Here is a 20,018-nt window from a genome sequence, read left to right on the forward strand (position 1 = left end):
CTTTTTGTAGAATGTATTTTCTAAAGCAAATGAATAACAGATGACTGGTTCTAGTTTCACGATGCAAGGTGTCTTGTGCAGATAAGAGCTGCCAGTAAATGTCACAAGTGGAGTTTGGAAGGATGAGGGGGTACCTCATTAATAGTGAAAGGCCTGGATGGAGTACATGTGGAGAAGATGTCTCCAATAGTGAGAGTCTAGGACCAGAGAGCACAGTCTCAGAATTAAAGAACATACATTTAGGAAGGAGATGAGGAGGAATTTCTTTAGCCAGAGGGTGATGAATCTGTGGAATCCATTGCCACAGACGTGGTGGAGGCCAAGTCAATGGGTAGTTTTAGAATGGAGATTGACAGGTTCTTGATGAGCAAGGGTGTCAAATGTTACGGGAAGAAGGCAGGAGAATGGGGTTGAGAAGGAGAGATAGATCAGCCATGATTGAATGGTGGCCCATGACTCGATGGGCCGAATGGCCTAACTCTGTTCCCATGACAAATGATTATTCCAGGTTGGGTTAACATGCTCCCTCATCAAGCTGATACCAAATATCTTCCCCTCCACACTCTGGCAATCGCACAGTGCCCAGCAATTTGATAATTGCCAAGTAGGACAGACAACTGGGGCATTTAATATGACAATGTTAATGTCAGAGATTGTATAAGGAGTGACGTACTGAAACCTTGTCTGGATCGTGCTGTTAAATCATTGTTGAAAATTGGGAAGAAGAAGAAGACTAGATTTTAATTAGAGAAGCATTAAAGTCAAACACCACATTTTGAATATTTTATTCATTCCAGTAAAGGAGTTCCATTCTTTTTCCCATTTAACTGTAACTTACATTGTGCTAAACTTGAGCGATGAGTCATCCAGTGTAATGATCCAGGAGGAGGCCATTCATCCCATTATGCAGGTGCCAGCTCGTTGTAGGAGCCGCCTGTTCATCCCAATCTCTCGCTCCATCCTGGTCTTCCTTTGCTCATTTCAGTATTGAATTAAAATCCTTGTAAGAGATTCTGTTCCACACCTTTCATGCCATTATCTGTGTGGCAATTCCAGGCTGGTGCTGGTTACATCGGAAGCTAATGGCACAGAAATGCAGTTATGGCGTTAAGCTGTCTACCTCATTAATGAAATGTGTCAAATGGGATCATTGCATTATTTCTGCTGCAAAGCATGAACTAAAATACAAATAAAATGCAGTCCCTGATGTTTCTACTCCAAGTACCGAGTGATACAGTGTGGAAACAGGCCCTTCACCCCAACTTGCCCATGCTGACCACCATGTCCCAGCTACACTAGTCCCACCTGCCTGCGTTTGGCCCATAATGCTCTAAACCTGTCTGATCCATGTTTCTTAAAAGTTGCGATAGTCCCTGGCTCAACTACCTCCTCCGGCAGCTAGTTCCGTACACCCACCACCACTTCAGTCTAAACGAAATACACACTGGTAGAGTCAAGCAGTGCAGAAACAGGCCCTTCAGCCCAACTTGCCCACGCCGCCAAGATGTCCCACCTACACTAGTCCCACCTGCCTGCATTTGGCCCACATCCCTCTAAACCTGTCCTATCCTGACATCTATATTATATGCCATGTTAGTTAGTGCCATTACCTTTTACTGCACCTGGAAATTATCTGTACTCGATGCTTTTTTTAAAATGTACCTTTTTATTTATGTTGAAGTTATCATTTCTGTCTGTTTTCCTCAATCGAACCATCTTCAATCCTTTATTTCAATGTTCATGGATGATCAGGATTGAATTGTAATTTCTAATTTGAAGGGGCAGTACAGTGGCGCAGTGGTAGAGTTGCTGCTTTACAGCACTTGCAGCGCCAGAGACCCGGGTTCCACCCTGACTACAAGCTGGGCGGCACGGTGGCGCAGTGGTAGAGTTGCTGCTTTACAGCATTTGCAGCGCCAGAGACCCGGGTTCCACCCTGACTACAAGCTGGGCGGCACAGTGGCGCAGTGGTAAAGTTGCTGCCTCACAGCACCAGAGACCCGGGTTCGATCATGACTACGGGTGCTGTCTGTACGGAGTTTGCACGTTCTCCCCGTGACCTGCGTGGGTTTTCTCCGGGATCTTTGGTTTCCTCCCACACTCCAAAGACGTAAGGGTTTGTAGGTTAATTGTCTTGGTATAAATGTAAATTGTCCCTAGTGTGTATTGGGTAGTGTAATTGTGCGGGGTGGTTGGTTGGTGTGGACTCGATGGGCCGAAGGGCCTGTTTCCACAAGGTATCTCTAAACTAAACTAAGAGTACAAAGCACTGGGTCAGGCAGAGTCTCTGGAGGTTGTGGTTGTGGACAGGTGATGTTTGAGGATGGGACCCATCTACAGACCCGGCAGGTGCAGTTCCTTGTGTCAGCTTTTCTAATCTGTGCTGTCTATTCCTGTATCGTTGTAACTACACAAGCCTTCAGTCTGACGGGTTCAGGAGATGAGGAAGCCACTGTTGCTGCTTTGTTTCCGCTCACCCTCCATGTTCTCAGCTTGTATTTTCACAAACTTCGAATCTAGACATTCAAAGCTAGGCTGACATCGATCCCGGAGACAACAAATCAGAGCTCAATTAATATATCCTGAAATAAACTCATTCAATAATATGTAATAATTTACCCAGCCCTTCATTGGAGATTCTTACAGAACACATTTTGTGCTGCACATATTGGGCAGAAACTGCACCTTCAACAATTGAGTGGATGTTAATTTAATATCTCATGAATTTCAGTGAAGTTCTTCTTATCTCATGTATTGATGCTGTTCCTGAGATTCACGCACGGAATGTTGAGTAGAGATTATTCTTTTCATTTCTTTGCAGCTGAGCTCATTTTCAAAGTTAAATATTTTTCTTTCACACAGCCTATAATAAAGATTGTGTATTTGCATATGACAATTGTGTCCAGTATGAAACCATTTTGCCAGAGTTATTATTGAGACATTGTGGATGTTGGCATTACGCCAAGAGCAATTCTCCCTTCCTTTGATCTTTACGTTTTGTTGCAGGGATTTCTATGTGACATAACGCTGACATTTGTACTGGAAATTCTTAGTTCATTGAACATCCATGTGCATTGGGTCATGGTCAACGAGGGGTTGAGAATATGGACATGTATATCTGTGAAAGGAATGCTCTCATCTATAAATGATTTCTTGATGTACTTTATCACAATACTCAGAAGTTATTTCAAAAGCCTCATCGCCACTCAAAGTCTTTTGTATGTTACTGTGGGATGATGGAGGGATTCTCATCAGATGTAACCTCACTGTAGATTGATGCCACGTTACGGAGCACAAACGACTTTAATGATCTGCATCTCACTGAGTTCCTTCAAACCAGTCGAATACTGGAGGACATTATAGATTGTATAACCTTGCCCTTTCATTTCAGGTCACCCAAAAACCCAGAACTGAAAATTATCAAGCGAGTGATTGCCCTTGAAGGAGACATCATCAAGTGAGTATGTGTGGAGTAATGACCAGCTTCTGACATGCGACAGTTAATCAGGTATAAAATCACTGCAGCCCTTCTCATTGTCATGGTGACAGCTTGTCAAGGCTCTACCACTGCTGCTTTCCGAACAGTGAAAGAACTGGTTTCCATGTTCTGATCACGGAATTATTTTTTTTAATCACTGCTGCTACAATTCCAAACTGCAGAATTTCTCCTCGGCACTGGTAATATATTGCTTGCCCGTTTAATAGTTTGTATTTCATACCAGGCAAACATGCCCGCAAACTAAATGGCCATATATCAGAAATCTTGCATTAAAATGGTATGGCTCTGCAAATTTTACATCACAAGGTGATCTTGAAATGAAAGTCCAAATGGCTGTCAGTGGCTGAACTAATAGAGTTTTGAAATTGAGATTTAAATGGGAGATCGACTGAAAATGAGTTACCTTTAGCATTATTAGTTTATTCTTACCTTGCTCTTCCCAGGCTGAGATGGAGTACATTAAATTAATCTATAAAGTAACAATGTATTTTAAGATGGACTGGATAAATGTTTCATATGTTATGGAGGTCTTGTACAAAGTTTTCTATTGATGTGTTATATTTTTTAAATGGGAAATGAAGAGAAGATTTACGATGATGCTACCAGGACTCGAGGGACTGAGCTACAGGGAGAGGTTGAGCAGGCTAGGTCTTTATTCCTTGGATCGCAGGAGACTGAGGCAGTGATCAAATAGAGTGGTGTGAAATCATGAGGGGAATAGATAGGGTGAAAGCACACAGTGTTTTAGCCAGAGTAGGGGATCAAGAACCAGAGGCCATGGGTTTAGAGTGAGATGGGAAAGATTTAGTAGGAACCTGAGGGGAAACTTGTTCATACAAAGGAGCTGCCGCTGAGGGGGATACAATAATAACGTCTAAAGACATTTGATCAGGTAATGGATAGGAAAGGTTTTGAGGGATATGGGCCAGGTGGGCGGGCAGGAGGGACTAATGTAGATGGGGCAGCTTGGTCGGCATGGGCAAGTTGGGCCGAAGGGCCTGTTTCCATGCTGCATAACAGTGATTATAAAATAAACATCTTATTGGTAATTGTGGGCATTTATGCAGCGTGTGTGGAGAGATGCTGACTTGTTGGATGGTGTGTTGTAATCTCCGTGTGATTGTCTTCGTACCCAATTTAAATAGTTTGCTTTCATCAGAGTTTTCTGCTAATATTTCTTTATCCCACCTTTTCCTTTCTGGAAGGGCTACAGTATGTTTAGGAGAACGTTACTGCTGAACTAAGTGTACATTTACTTTAGAGCAATATTGGGTCATGCCTAGTTTTGTTTTTATTCCTACTGAAAATGAACAAACTTTCATAGAAGTATCCAACTACGCTCATCTAATCACTACAATTAATGCCAATGACTAACAAGACTGTACAAACAACCACTTTCTGCTGGACAGGTAGAGTTGAAAAGTGGGCAAGCCACGCTGAACCGGCTTTGAACCATGTTAGACCCCGAGTCAGTTTATTGTCACGTGTACTGAGGTACAGTGAAACGCTTTTGTTGCATTCTAACCAGTCTGCAGAGAGACAAAACATGATTACAGCTGAGCCATTTACAGTGTACAGATACATGATAAGGGAATAATGTTTAGTGCAAGGTAAAGCCAGCAAAGTCCGGTCAATGATAGTCCGAGGGACATCAGAGGTAGATAGTAGTTCAGCGCTGCTCTCTGGTTGTGGTAGGATGATTCAGTTGCCTGATAACAGCTTAAAAAGCAAACTATTTAAATTGGGTACGTCTGGACTGACATCTTCAACCTGTCACTTGCCCAAGCAGTTGTCCCCACGTGCCTTAAAACCACCTCCATCGTGCCAGTGCCAAAACACTCCACTGCGGCAAGCCTCAACGACTTCCGCCCAGTTTCACTTACCCCCATCATCACCAAGTGCTTCGAGAGGCTGGTCCTGGCACACCTCAAAAGCTGCCTACCCCCCACACTGGATCCCTATCAGTTTGCCTACCGCAAGAACAGGAGCACGGAGGACGCCATCTCAACGGCACTTCACTCCGCCCTCTCCCACCTCGACAACAGAGACACTTACGTAAGAATGCTGTTCATCGATTACAGCTCAGCATTCAACACCATTATACCATCAAAACTGATCACCAAACTCGGTAACCTGGGCATCGACCCCTCCCTCTGCAACTGGATACTGGACTTTCTAACCAACAGACCCCAGTCTGTTAGGTTAGACAAGCACACCTCTTCAACCCTCACCCTGAACACCGGCGTTCCACAGGGCTGTGTGCTGAGCCCCCTCTACTCCCTCTTCACCTATGACTGCACACCTGTACATGGTACTAACACCATCATCAAGTATGCAGATGATACAACGGTGATTGGCCTCATCAGCAACAACGATGAGTCGGCCTACAGGGAGGAGGTCCAGCACTTAGCAGCATGGTGCGCTGACAACAACCTGGCCCTTAACTCCAAGAAGACCAAGGAGCTCATTGTAGACTTCAGGAAGTCTAGGGGCGGCACGCACACCCCCATCCACATTAACGGGACGGAGGTGGAACGTGGTTCTAGCTTCAGGTTCCTGGGAGTCAACATCTCCGATGACCTCTCTTGGACCCACAATACCTCAACTCTGATCAAGAAGGCTCACCAGCGTCTCTTCTTCCTGAGGAGACTGAAGAAGGTCCATCTGTCTCCTCAGATCCTGGTGAACTTCTACCGCTGCACCATCAATAGCATCCTTACCAACTGCATCACAGTATGGTATGGCAACTGCTCTGTCTCCGACCGGAAGGCATTGCAGAGGGTAGTGAAAATTGCCCAACGCATCACCGGTTCCTCGCTCCCCTTCATTGAGTCTGTCCAAAGCAAGCGTTGTCTGCGGAGAGCGCTCAGCATTGCCAAGGACTGTTCTCACCCCAACCATGGACTGTTTACCCTCCTATCATCCGGGAGGCGCTACAGGTCTCTCCGTTGCCGAACCAGCAGGTCCAGGAACAGCTTCTTCCCGGCGGCTGTCACTCTACTCAACAACGTACCTCGGTGACTGCCAATCACCCCCCCCCGGACACTTATTATTATTTATTCAAATCATTTGCTATGTTGCTCTTCCAGGGAGATGCTAAATGCATTTCGTTGTCTCTGTACTGTACACTGACAATGACAATTAAAATTGAATCTGAATCTGAGGTGTACGTTTTCACACTTCTGTACCTCTTGCCCGACGGGAAGAGGGAGTGGCCAGGGTGTGACTGGTCCGTGATTATGCTGCTGGCCTTGCCGAGGCAGCGTGAGGTGTAGATGGAGTCCGTGAAAGGGAGGTTGGTTTGTGTGATGGCCTGAGCTGCGTCTGCCATTTGCTGCAATATCTTATGGTCCTGGATGGAGCGGTTCCCAAACCAATCTGTGATGCATCCGGATAAAATGCTTTCTATGGTGCATCTGTAGAAGTTGGTGAGAGTTGGGAAAGGTGCAGAGAGGTCCAGGAGATGGATAGAAGGCATCTATTGAGAAGCGAAGGTAGAGGGATGACCTTACTGAGGTCTTTAAAATCATGGACTGTTGTCATAATGTGAATGCAGTGAAATGTTTATACTTGATGGAAGACCATGACCTCATTGTAAGTTAGTCATCAAGAAAACCAAGATGGAGGAGTCCAGAAGACACTTCTTCCACCAAAGAGTGTAAGAATGTAGAGCTTGCTACGTCAGGATTGATGAAAGTAAGTAGCAGAGATAGGTTTAAGGAGGGGTGAACAATGAAGGAAGGCTGCACAAGCATGCGGGGAAGAAGGAAGAGTGAATTGTGTTGATGGAGTCGGATGAAAGAAGGTTGAGTGGAGAGGAATCTGACCATGGGCTGGTTGGACTGGATGTGTGCCACATATCTGTGAGACCCACCATATTCCGCACTCCAGCAAAGTGACCTTCAAACCACCACTGCCGCGGTGTGAAGTGCGCATTAGCGTGAAACTTCACGTGCCATATAGCACGTCCCCGATCTGCTCGTAGTGTCTCATGTATTCTCCAGGACAAAACGTCTCAGCATTTAAGTTTATTATATAGAATGTTTTCACAGTTATCACCACTGACATTTTACAAAAGTAAAACCAAGTCTGGAAAGATGACATTATTGTCTACAATGTGCCCGTAGGAATATTGACAAAACCTCAACCAGAATGCTGTATTGGTGGTCTTTTAAAGAGATTTTAAAACATTTTGTTGTCTATACTAGTTCAAATATTTATAATGTCTTTAAATAATGTTACTCGGAATAACATTTTTGTGAGAATTATATGAAATAAGTATTAATATTTTTATTAATTGTAACATTTTGCCGACTTGCCTGAATGGTTTTTGACCTGTGACATGTTCGGTACGTTAAGAACTGATCAACTTCATGTATCAATTTGAAAATTAGGTCGTAAAATATGAATTAGTGAGAGATATTGCTGGAATAATTACTCTGGGATATGTGCTCCAAAATCCAATATCTTTTTTAATTAGGTTGCCCAACAACTTCTTCATATCATTTATACATATCTGTATCATTCCCTTACAATTTCATGAGGGAAAAAATGTTGACTTTAGATAAAATCCATGAATGAATAATTTACAATAAGTTCTAAAGTCTCTGCACTTGTCACAAGGAGTGGTGGTAGTGAGCACTAGACGAACAACAAGCCCCTCCACAGCCTAGATGTGTACAATTAGATCAATCTGAAGGGTCCCGAGCCAAATAATCACCTGTCAAATCCCTCCGCAGATGCTGCCTGACCTGCTCAGTTCCTCAAGCATTTTGTGTTTACACAACTTAGTTTAACGATACCGTATGGACACTGCCCTTTCAGCCCACTGACCCCACACTGACCCCACACTGACACCACACTGACACCACACTGACACCACACTGACCCCACACTGACCCACACACACTGACCCACACACACTGACCCCACACAGACCCGCATCACCACCCCCACTGACCCACACTGACCCACACACTGACCCACACACTGACCCACACACTGACCCACACACTGACCCACACACTGACCCACACACACTGACCCACACACACTGACCCACACTGACCCGCATCACCACCCCCACTGACCCACACTGACCCACACACTGACCCACACACACTGACCCACATCACCACCCCCACTGACCCCACACTGACCCACCACACACTGACCCACCCCACACTGACCCACCCCACACTGACCCACACACACTGACCCCACACTGACCCCACACTGACCCACCCCACACTGACCCACACACACTGACCCACACACACTGACCCACTTGTCTTTGGGATGTGGGAGGATGCTGGAGCACCCGGAGGGAACCCACACAGTCACACAGTAAACTCCACACAGACAGCACCCGAGGGTAGGAATGAACCCGTGTCTCTGGAGATATGAGGCAGCAGGCCTCCCCGCTGTGCCAATGTGCCGCCCTTAGTTAGCCCACTTGTTCTAACCTGGGCTATCATGCTCTATGGAACTCAAGATCATTTCTGCAAAGACTACATGTACCTTCCTTCATGGTAGCACTGGTAAGTGGGTCTATTCACCAGTCTCTTGCCCCTTGCCCCTTGCCCCTTGCCCCTTGCCCCTTGCCCCTTGCCCCTTGCCCCTTGCCCCAGCAGCCCCCACAAGTTAACCATACCTAACTAGCTGTATCTCAGTGTATTATAGGTCATCCTCGCATGTGTGCACTCATTGCCTACCCAAGAGTTGGCTTCAGTCTTCCAGCTCTGGTGCAATCACCCTGGTGAAGCTGAAGTGTGTGTGGGCCTTATTGCTTCAGTCAGTGTTAGATCCGTGTGTTGTTGATGAGCTTTGGGGTTATGTTACATGTGGAGGGAGATGTCTAAACATCCTCTGCACCCTCTCCAAAGCCTCCACACCCTTCCCGTAATGAAGTCCAGAACTGAACACAATACTCCACATGTGGCCGGACCAAAGTCCTATAAAGTTTCATGAGAGTGAGGCCCAGTCGGACCAGCCGAGGAGAACAGAACTCTAAATGTCCACGCCATTAATGATGGGCCCCAGTGTGTCAATGTGGACTTCATACAGTAACGTGGATGCACTGATTGATACTGTGGCTGTAGTAAAAACTATGAATGGCCCAGTGTGTATAAATGTAACAACTCCCTGACACCCACATGGAACAGAGTAACAATCTAACATCAATGATGAATGGTCAATGCTGACCGATGATAACAATACTATCACATTGGAGCAACAACCACACAGAGCTGCCCCACATATATCACATTTATACCCACTTCTTTATGGGTGGTGAATCTGTGGAATTCATTGCCACAGTGGGCGGTGGAGGCAAAGTCAATGGGTATGTTTAAGCAGCGATTTAAAGCTTCTTGATTAGTAAGAGTGTCAACGTTTATGGGGAGAAGACAGGAGAATGGGGTTGTGAGGGAGAGATGAATCAGCCAGGATTGAATGGCAGAGGCTAGATGGGCCGAAGGGCTCGTATGTTTTATGAACCTATGAGGATGCATAGACATCGAGGAGGGAACTGTAAGGAATGTATGTGATAGAGGGGAGACAGGTGGGTGAAGTATCTACAGGGGTAAACAGCGTGGGGGGATGTAGTAGGTACACAAAATTGCTGGGGAAACTCAGCGGGTGCAGCAGCATCTATGGAGTGAAGGAAATAGGCGACGTTTCGGGCCGAAACCCTTCTTCAGACCTGTAGTGACCGGATTATGTAAACTAAGTTTGGTTGAGATACAGACGGATAATGTGAAATAATAACTAGTCAAACACTGAGAAATACAAAGAGTGCTCGATATCTGTTAGGATGTAAGTGTTTATCATGCTCACACAAGGGTTTTAACATTTTCTAGAATTCCATTCTCTGCAGATGTGCTTCTGTGCACAGTTTAAACCTTTAAAGGCAGAAATGAACACAATGTGAAGCTGCAGGGAGCACAGTCTCAGCGCTCTTTGCTAAAATGCCCTGCAACTGAAACCATGCTGGAAGGCAGCATGGTCATAGGGTTTCCACAGACAAACACACAGCGCATCAGAGAACATTTCCTGCAGCCAGCACTTTCATCAGCACAGGCAGCAACTGCTGCAGTTTCTAGAGTGGATTTATAGTGCGATATCCAAAGCATACAATAACTATGCAAGGAGGAACAAGTTTGCAATAAAGACAATGCAATAATAGTTGTCAGCAAATCAATATCTGTGAGGCTGCTTGAGGTCATCAGTACGTCTGGGGAAGGTAACGGGCAGAAATGACAAGCGGCAACATTGGAAGGCGACCATTTCACACGAGTGCTTGTTAACGCAGCATATGGTGTGGGGCATCTGGTAGACTTCACATTCACCAAGTAGAATTGGGAAACTGGAAATGACTGAAGAGAGAAGGTGTTTGTGCTCAGCATGAGGCCAAGACCATCTCTTACCGACTGGCACCTGATCCATATCCCACCATTCTGTCCAATGGTCTCTTAAATGTCACTGTCGTATGTGTTAAACTAATCTCCTCAGCCTGTACATGTTCCATATCCCTCCACTCCCTGCATATCCATGTGCCTGTCTAAAAGCCTCTTAAATGTCACCTGTGTATCTGCCTTCGCCACCAACCCTATCAGCACGTTCCAGGCACCCAACTCCCTCTGTGTGTAAATAATTCACCTCACAACGAGACCCTAAAGTTGCCCCCCAAAAAATAAAGTAGAAAGAAGTTCAAGTTCAAGTGAGTTTATTGTCATGTGTCCCTGTATAGGACAATGAAATTCTTGCTTTGCTTCAGCACACAGAACATAGTAGGCATTGACTACAAAACAGATCAGTGTGTCCATATACCATAATATAAATATATACACACATGAATAAATAAACTGATAAAGTGCAAATAACAGAAAATGGGTTATTAGAGTTTTGTCCGAGCCAGGTTTAATAGCCTGATGGCTGTGGGGAAGTAGCTATTCCTGAACCTGGTCGTTACAGTCTTCAGGCTCCTGTACCTTCTACCTGAAGGTAGCAGGGAGATGAGAGTGTGGCCAGGATGGTGTGGGTCTTTGATGATACTGCCAGCCTTTTTGAAAGAAGGTGTGGAAATTAACCCTCTCCAAGAAAAGACATTTTAAAGGTTGTGGAAAGTGAAGTTTGAGACACCAGTTGAATATGGGCTTCCCAAATGCAGAATGAACGAGTAATAAATATCGAGAACTTTGTAGGCCCAGTAATTAACAACACAAGAGTCTTTGTGTTTATCGTATCCATAATTCCCCAGCATGTCTCACAACGCTGAATGAGAAGTAGTTCTGCACGAAACATCATACACTGCACGGTATGAAGATAATCACACACACGGCTTAAACATGTCATTGTGACCATGATGTTATCAGGCAACTGAACCGTCCTCTATCTCACCAGCTAGAGAACGGTCCTCACCTCCCATCTACTTCATTTGAAACCTTTGACTATCTTTAATTGGACTTTATCTTGCACTAAACGATATATTCTTTCTCTGGTATCTGTACACTGTGGGCGGCTCGATTGTAATCATGTACTGTCTTTCCGTGACTGGTTAGCAGGCAACAAAAGCGTTTCACCGTACCTCAGTACACGTGACAATAAACTCAACTAAACACAATGGAAGAAATAATTTGCATGGAAACTTTCTGAATTCTGCAATTACATTAATTTTATTTTAAACATCAATTGGAAATCAAATCTCAATTGTAAAGAGCTGAATCATCGGCTCCTGTCATCCAAATCAACTTGCCACCTTTACCTGCATTTGCCCAGGTGAGACTCACATGGCAGACAGGTGTGCACTCTGCTTCTCACAGGTACTTTGTGTTGTAACTCTGTACTTGGCCCATGTTAAGATGTTGGCAAAACTCGTACAATAACTATTTCAAATAGCAAAATGTCCCATTTTGAACGTACAATAACTGAAAAGTGATTTTGAACTTCAACAAACATAAATATAGCACAATGCCCATATTTCAAATGAAAACTAAAAATTATATATTTAATCTACAGAATGTTTAGTTTTTTTAAATTTAGAGATACAGCGCGGAAACAGGTCCTTCGGCCCACCAAGTCTGCACCGACCAGCGATCCCCGCACATTAACACTATCCTACACACACTAGGGATAATTTTACATTTACCCAAATAGAATTAACCTACTAACCTGTATGTCTTTGGAGTGTGCGAGGAAACCCACGCAGGTCACAGGGAGAACGTACAAACTCCGTACGGACGTCGTCAAATCTGGGTCTCTACTGCTGCACCACTATGCCACCTTTAATGTTTATGTTGCTGTTACAATTTCAATATTTGCCTAGGAAATAACAACCCAAATAAATTATTGTCTGAAGAAGGGTCCCGACCTGAAACGTCACCCATCTTTTTTTCTCCCGAGATGCTACCTGTCCCGCTGAATTACTCCAACACTTTGTGTCTATCCATCTATGATATAAATCTGCATCTTCGGTTCCTTTCTACACATGTTATTAAGTCTGGTTGCAAAAACGTTACATAATGAAAATGGTGAAAAAGCCCTGCAGAAGTTGCAAGTCTGAGATAAAGGCAGAAGCTGGCAGAAAGGCAGAGCGGCCTCTGTGTAAACTCTGATTTACTGGGCGGTTCTGCTAGTTCCTGCTTTTGTTTTGGGATTCCAACCACTGCAACTTTTTGATTTGCATCAGAAATGTCATCATTGTGGGATCACAGGGACCAGAGTCAAGTTCTGTGCAACTATTTAATAGGTGTACCCATTATTTACAGGAGAAGTATGTTTCTTCTACATTCCCTGTTGGAAATATAGATGATTAACTTATGGGCCCTAGATCTGATCTCTCCCACAAATCCACATCTACACAACCAATCCTCACCATGATCGTACAGATCTCTGTATGGTCATCTTTCCAGCTCTTTCTTGTGTTTTTGTCCAGTTATCCAAGCAGAACAATGGAAGCTCTGGTCATTTCCACTGGACATGTGAGTGTAAAGTAGCAACTACTCCTGACCCACAGTTTCTGCTGCACCACAAAGGCAGCTTGGTGACCCTCTTTCATGATGCAAATGTAACCTATAGTCACAACGAGCAAAGGGCTGTCAAAAGCCATGCAGTGCGAGATGAAAAGATTAAATCTGACGTGCCCTTTCTCTGAAGTCTCACACATCAAAGCTAACCTTCCGTCACTGCTCAAGTACCTTGTCAGTTATTTTTAAGTCAAGCGCTGTAGAAAGAGAGTTACACAATTTGTAAAGCAACAATTACTGTATAGTACTAAAATAAACGTGGCATCACAGCAATCCTTCTTCAATGCCTTGACCTTCTTTCAAACAGCTCTTTTCATGCAGTTTCTATTGCAGTTTGCAATTTGGTAAGCAGCCAAGTGCAGCTTCTTCCTGGCACATTGAAGATGCAGAAGTAAATAAGCTGATCAATTGAAGGAAGGGCTTAGTTTAAAGTGCAGTTTCAGCCGCTAGTTTCAAACATCTCCAGAAGAGCCGTGTGCACATTTGGCTTTGGCCAAGTACATGGAAGATGTCATTCCTCCCAACCTGGCCAGCTGGAGGATCTCCGGCATTCCCTATGCCTTCCATTTGTGTAGATATCGCAGAGAGACGCGGAATAAATAGATGGGTAGAAAGAAGGGGGTGCAGAGAGGCAGAAACAAAAGATGAATCAATGTGAGAGATGCCAGAGGCTGAGCGAGGGTGGGGAAGAGTAGTAGAACCATGGCCTAGCATCAGAGCAGAAAGCAGGGCAGCAATGGGCACACAGCCACACTGCTCAGGGACCTAGCACATTTCATGTGTATGAAGGCACCGATGATAGGCACAAAATGCTGGAGTAACTCAGCAGGACAGGCAGCATCTCTGTCTCACCATTCCTTCCTCCAGAGATGCTGCCTGTCCTGCTGAGTTACTCCAGCAATTTGTGTCCGTCACATTCCCTGGTCCAGTTTCATGAACAAATCCTTTCCAGGAATGAGTGAGTAGTGTGTAGTCTGCACCACCCGACTGATGACAGGTTCCCAAGAGCTGTACCACTGTGTGCAGACCAGCATGTCACCACCATCTCAGCTTGCCCAGACGGGGATGTTGCTAAGATTTCAAGCATAGCCCGACTGGTCAGATGGGATCCTCAGTTCCCTAACACTGGCATCTTTTTAAAGTCTCTTTAACCTGAGAAAACTATTAATTCAGCCAAGTAAAAGTTCAGCACCCTAAACATCCTCCTCCACCCACCTTCTGAAGGACAAGTTATTGTACTTCCGGTGGCGCTGGTGCCAGCTGCCTCCACCTACAGCCCGGTATCTTTTTGTTTTTTTTGTTTATTTAGTTATGTAAAAGTGTGTTTTTTTGTGGTTTTTTTTGTGTTTTGATGTGGGGGAAGAGGGCACGGTGCAGGGGATACCGTCCTTCAGCCGCTTCCTGGTGAAGACGCAACTTTTATTGGAGTCGCGTCCTCGCCCCCCCCCCCCCACCAGCGGCCTACCTACTGGATTGGCGTGGACTTTCCTGCGACCAGAGCTCCAGCAGCGGCGGGACAGCGCTGTAACATCGCGGGGCTGGCGATGCCTTACCGGGGATCGCCGTCTGGAGCCCGGAGTGCTGGACCTGCTGCACCGACATCATGGAGCTGCGGTTTGCGGAGCTCCCAACGTGGGCGGCGCTGATGGACAGCGCGGGGTCCTGTGACTCTGCCCGGCTCGGCCGCTGCTGCGGACTCGGGAGCTGCGGACTCCGGCTGTGGGAGGCGGCTGATCAGGAGGTCCGGGCCGCTGAGGAGGATGTTCACCGTCGGGGTTCGGCGTCGGCGTTCCACCAGCCCGGCGTGAGGGCCTGAACATCGGGCCACCCGGGGCGGCGACTGCGGGTGCTAGGAAGGCCTCGACCACGAGTGAACATCTGGGAAGAACGGAGGTGAGGCTGGCTGGACTATGGTGCCTTCCTCACCTTGGTGCCACTGTGTTATGTTGTGTCGTGGACTTTCAGTGTTTGTGCTTTTTTTTAAATTCTATTTTATTTTTAATATGTTTTATTATTTATTATTATTTATTTATTTTTATTTTTATTTTTATGATACTGCCTGGTCATTAACTGAGACAATGACAATAAATTTGAATACAATACAATACAATACAATACAATCACCGGTGGTCATTGCCCGCTTGCCTTGCTAGCCATGTCCACATCAGTGTATGGACTAAGGAAGCACAAGGGATATTTATTTTGTGAATCTGTGCTTTAGATTGTGGGTGAGCGTGAGGATTGGTATTTGCCTGATGCATGTTGCTTGCTACGTACATTAGTAACAAATGGCCCTGAGCTGTATGATATGGTCACTTTCATATTGCCAATCATTTATCATTCTAACAATGATCTGCCTGAAGTTTATGTGCAGGTTTTCCAGGCCTTCAGTGCAGACACCTTAGAAAATGAAAGCTCGCTTTGTACAAATCCTCCAGTCTAGCATTCATTCCTTTATTACCATACGATACGATAGAACTTTATATATCCCAGGAGGGAAATTGTTCTGCCGACTGTCATAAATACACAAGATACATCAAACATGAAATTAAAGTGACGAGTGGAAAGGATTGGGGTGTGCAGAGATTTGGGGAGGGGGGGGGGGGGGGGGGGGGGAGTCAGTCTCAGTCTCAGTCTACCCCACGACAGAAGTTGTACAGTTTGATAGACACAGGGAAGAAGGATCTCCTGTGGCATTCTGTGCTGCATCTTGGTGGAACCAGTCTGTTGCTGAAGGTGCTCCTCAGGTTGACCAGTGTGTCACGGAGGGGGTGAGGAGCTGTATTGTCCAGGATGCTCCACAGTTTGAGGAGCATCCTCCCCTCCAAGACCAACCTCCCGTGAATCCAACTCCACCCCCAGGACGGAGTCCTTATTGTTCAGGAAGTTAGTTGTAGCAGCGTAAACGTATGCTCCTGTAATTAGATCAAGTTGTTTTATGTTGTTGCTATTTTGGGGAGAGATTGATCTAGACAGTTGTCACATTCTAGAGTAGAAACACACTGAATTCATATCATTTGCATTTAGAATTTGAATCAACGGTTATATTAGTGACGTAATGTAACAAAGTCAGGAAAGTAAAGTTGACCAATCACTAGGTGGATTGGGAATGCATGGATCCAAATATTCATTCATTCATCATCAACAGAGTTTAAGATAAGAATTGTTCATAACATCAATGAGGTTATATCAAAATATCAAAATCACCAGCTATATTCAAAGAATGTTAGCATCAAATCCCTTTAAACACATCACTGGGGATTACTGAGAATATTCTAAAGGTGGAAGGTGATCACATTGAATGACGGTACTGGCTCGAAGGGCCGAATGTCCTACTCCTGCACCTATTGTCTATTGTAGACACAAAATGCTAGAGTAACTCAGCGGGTGAGGCAGCATCTGTGGAAAGAAGGAATGGGCAAGTTTGTAAAGGTGGAAGTATATTCAGTTACTGCCAGCCTAATTCTCTATGTTGATTGATGGGGTCTGATTGGAAGCCCTGTCCTGCTGTACATTCACTCAGCATCATTCCGTGAAGAATCAGGACGGATGAGATTCCATTCTGCTGCCTCTCTGATTACTACCTGATCTGACACTTGTTTGTGGTCAGCTGACTCAGCGTTTGGTGTTGAGTTTGCAGCAATGGAACCCCCAGAATCTGCTCCCACTCTGCTGGGGGGGGGGGGGGGGGTTGCTGTGATTAGTCAGGTGGAGAATGCCTGAAGCGCGGAATCCTTTCTTCTCATTGTCCACATTCTGCATTAACTGCCCCAGTCCTACACACTTTTAATGAGTTTATACATACACCAGCAGGATAGTCAGCTTCATCTGAATAAACTCAACAATGAGCAAGATGAGAGTTTGGTTATTAAGAGGTTTGAACATCCTAGATTGTGCCGAGAACATTTATCGTCATTGAAGACTGAGCTTTTCTTCATTATGTTTTACAGAACAATGGGATACAGGAACAAATACATTAAAGTTCCCCACGGCCACTTGTGGATCGAGGGTGACCACTATGGCCACAGCTTTGACAGCAACGTTTTTGGACCTGTAAGTTAGTCTATTTCTTTCCTATTTCCCCCCTCCTTTGTTAAACTAATGTACTTGCTTCCATCAAGGTTATTAATTAACGGAGGAAGTAATTTAAGCAGATTATGCAAATTATACAGATAATAGCACGTGCAGGTCATAAGGTCATAAACGATAGGAGTAGAATACGGCCATTCGGCCCATCATTTCCACTCCGCCATTCAATCATGGCTGATCTATCTCTCCCTCCTATCCCCATTCTCCTGCCTTCTTCCCATAACCTCTGACACCCGTACTAATCAAGAATCTATCTGTCTCTGCCTTAAAAATATCCACTGACTTGGCCTCCACAGCCTTCTGTGGCAAAGAATCCCACAGATTCACCACCCTCTGACTAAATAAATGTTCTTAATCTCCTTCCTAAAAGAACGTCCTTTAATTCTGAGGCTGTGAGCTCTAGTCCTAGACTCTCCCACCAGTGGAAGCATCCTCAGTTCAGAACGGATATGTTTTAATAGGCACGGAATCAGAAAATGATCTTGTGTTTTTATTTCTTGTTAATGGGTTTTGTAAAGCATGAAAAGATATTACAGAAAAGATAAAACAAGTAAATGTACTCTACTGCTGATGCTTATTTCTTAAAACACTAACCAACAATGACCCAAACAAACTGAATATTGTACACCTGGGGAAACTGCACTAAAGCCCACATATCTTGCAGATTATCAGGGCATGAATGATTCAGTGATTTGCTCACTAAATGTTTAGCGAACGGTAAGCTGCCGTTTACAAACCCATGCTGACTATCACCAGTAAGCCCAGGGTGAGCAAGTGGGCACTCATTTTACCCAGCACACTCGATTTGCAACATTGGTGAAACTGATCCACCTGTCATTTTCCACCTCATCTAGTTCACATTTCCAGGTGTACGTTTACTACTCTGTCATGCTGAGGTGGTCCTTACCGTTGCAAACACGATTTGGAGAAGTATCATTGAAGTCTTGACTTTTCCATCACAGCCTGGATACATGAATCTTCCAGTGAATTACATGCAGTACGTGTGTGGCCCGAATGGAAAATTGTCACCTTATTTAATGCTTGACATTTGGATTCATATCCAAAGGGAGATTGATTATACCAGTAAAGAAATCCAATTCCCCAGGCAGTCACTGCAAGGTTTGTCTTTGTACATCAACTCTCCGATGAGCTGAAGTTCAGTTGGAACATCAGCGTCTGAGTGTTGTCCTCGGGTTAGGTTGAAAATGTTACTTTTATAACAACTAAACAGGTTCGCTTCTTAATACACAGACAACACACAAACTGTTTGGTAGACCAGTTCAAAACTTTACTTATTATCGGCCGATGGAAGGGAGGGAGAACTCCAGTCAAGTGACCAATGTGGACACTTCACTGTCCTCATCCACTTCTCTGAACAACAGAATTACATGGCATTATATAGTGTTATTTTGTCACCTTAGCACATTCCACAGACATTAGTCATGGTCAGAGGTACAGGAAAATATAAGTTTCTACAGAATGCATCACATTAAAGGCCTTTTGTCACAATCCCTTAGATCAGTCTAGCTTCTCCTCTTGTCACCTCCTCCCTCATAAACATAGGACACTTGGTGCCAGGCATCTTACATCAAAGAGATGACTCTAGCTCATTCTCTACTTGTCACTTGGGAGACAATGTTATAGTATTTATTATCTCACACACCACAACCTGAGGCAAGACTAATTTGAGACTAAATATAAGGTGTAAGCTAGCCCAGAAGCCAATTTAATATCTTCTTATATTTTTAACCAAAATTCGGCTTTATCAAAGTCACATCTGCTCCATCTGTTCCCACTGCGACTGGGATCTTGTGCTCTGAAACACTCTCCCTAAGGCCATGCTGATAAAACCAAGGCAGGTTTGGGAGAGGGAATAATGGGAACGTTGTAGTGCCAGAGGGTGACGAGTGAGATCCAGAGAGATCCAGCAACGAGATCCAGCAACGAGATCCAGTGAGATCCAGCAACGAGATCCAGTGAGATCCAGCAACAAGATCCAGTGAGATCCAGCAATCCAGTAAGATCCAGCAACCAGTGGTGATGGTCAGGATGAGGCAGGGACAGTGGTAGCAACAGAATCTCTGGCGATGTGGAAAGAGTTTCTGTAAGGAAAGCTTTTGTAGAGCTATGGAGAGCAGGCATGGAGATGGCACTGTGTACAGTGGTGGACCTGGATCACCTGAACAATCATGCTGGAGCCATGCTGTCTGTCATTATGTCACTTCTTTATTTCTCCCTAGATTTGTGCTAAAGTTACTGTGGGATTTGGGTAAAATGTACAGTTTGGTTTACACCACCGGGATCTTACTGCATGGGAGGCAACTGGAGCAGAGAAATGGCCTCCTGCTGTCTGTCTGTCTGTCTGCATGACGGACTGTGATGGTTTCCCCGGCCAGTCCATCCTT

At 44.9% G+C, this 20,018-nt stretch overlaps 1 protein-coding gene across 2 annotated transcripts in view; it reads left to right on the top strand.

Moving 5' to 3' along the window:
- immp2l (inner mitochondrial membrane peptidase subunit 2) overlaps positions 1–20,018 on the top strand; it is a 240,086-nt gene that overhangs the window by 181,335 nt on the left and 38,733 nt on the right. For both annotated transcript variants that reach the window (XM_033037396.1, XM_033037395.1), the window contains exons 4-5: positions 3,392–3,457; positions 17,475–17,577. In XM_033037396.1, the coding sequence (XP_032893287.1) occupies positions 3,392–3,457; positions 17,475–17,577 (169 nt within the window). The remainder of the gene's footprint in view (positions 1–3,391; positions 3,458–17,474; positions 17,578–20,018) is intronic.

Source organism: Amblyraja radiata, chromosome 19, assembly GCF_010909765.2.
Source record: "Amblyraja radiata isolate CabotCenter1 chromosome 19, sAmbRad1.1.pri, whole genome shotgun sequence".
Classification (NCBI taxonomy): Eukaryota; Metazoa; Chordata; class Chondrichthyes; order Rajiformes; family Rajidae; genus Amblyraja; species Amblyraja radiata.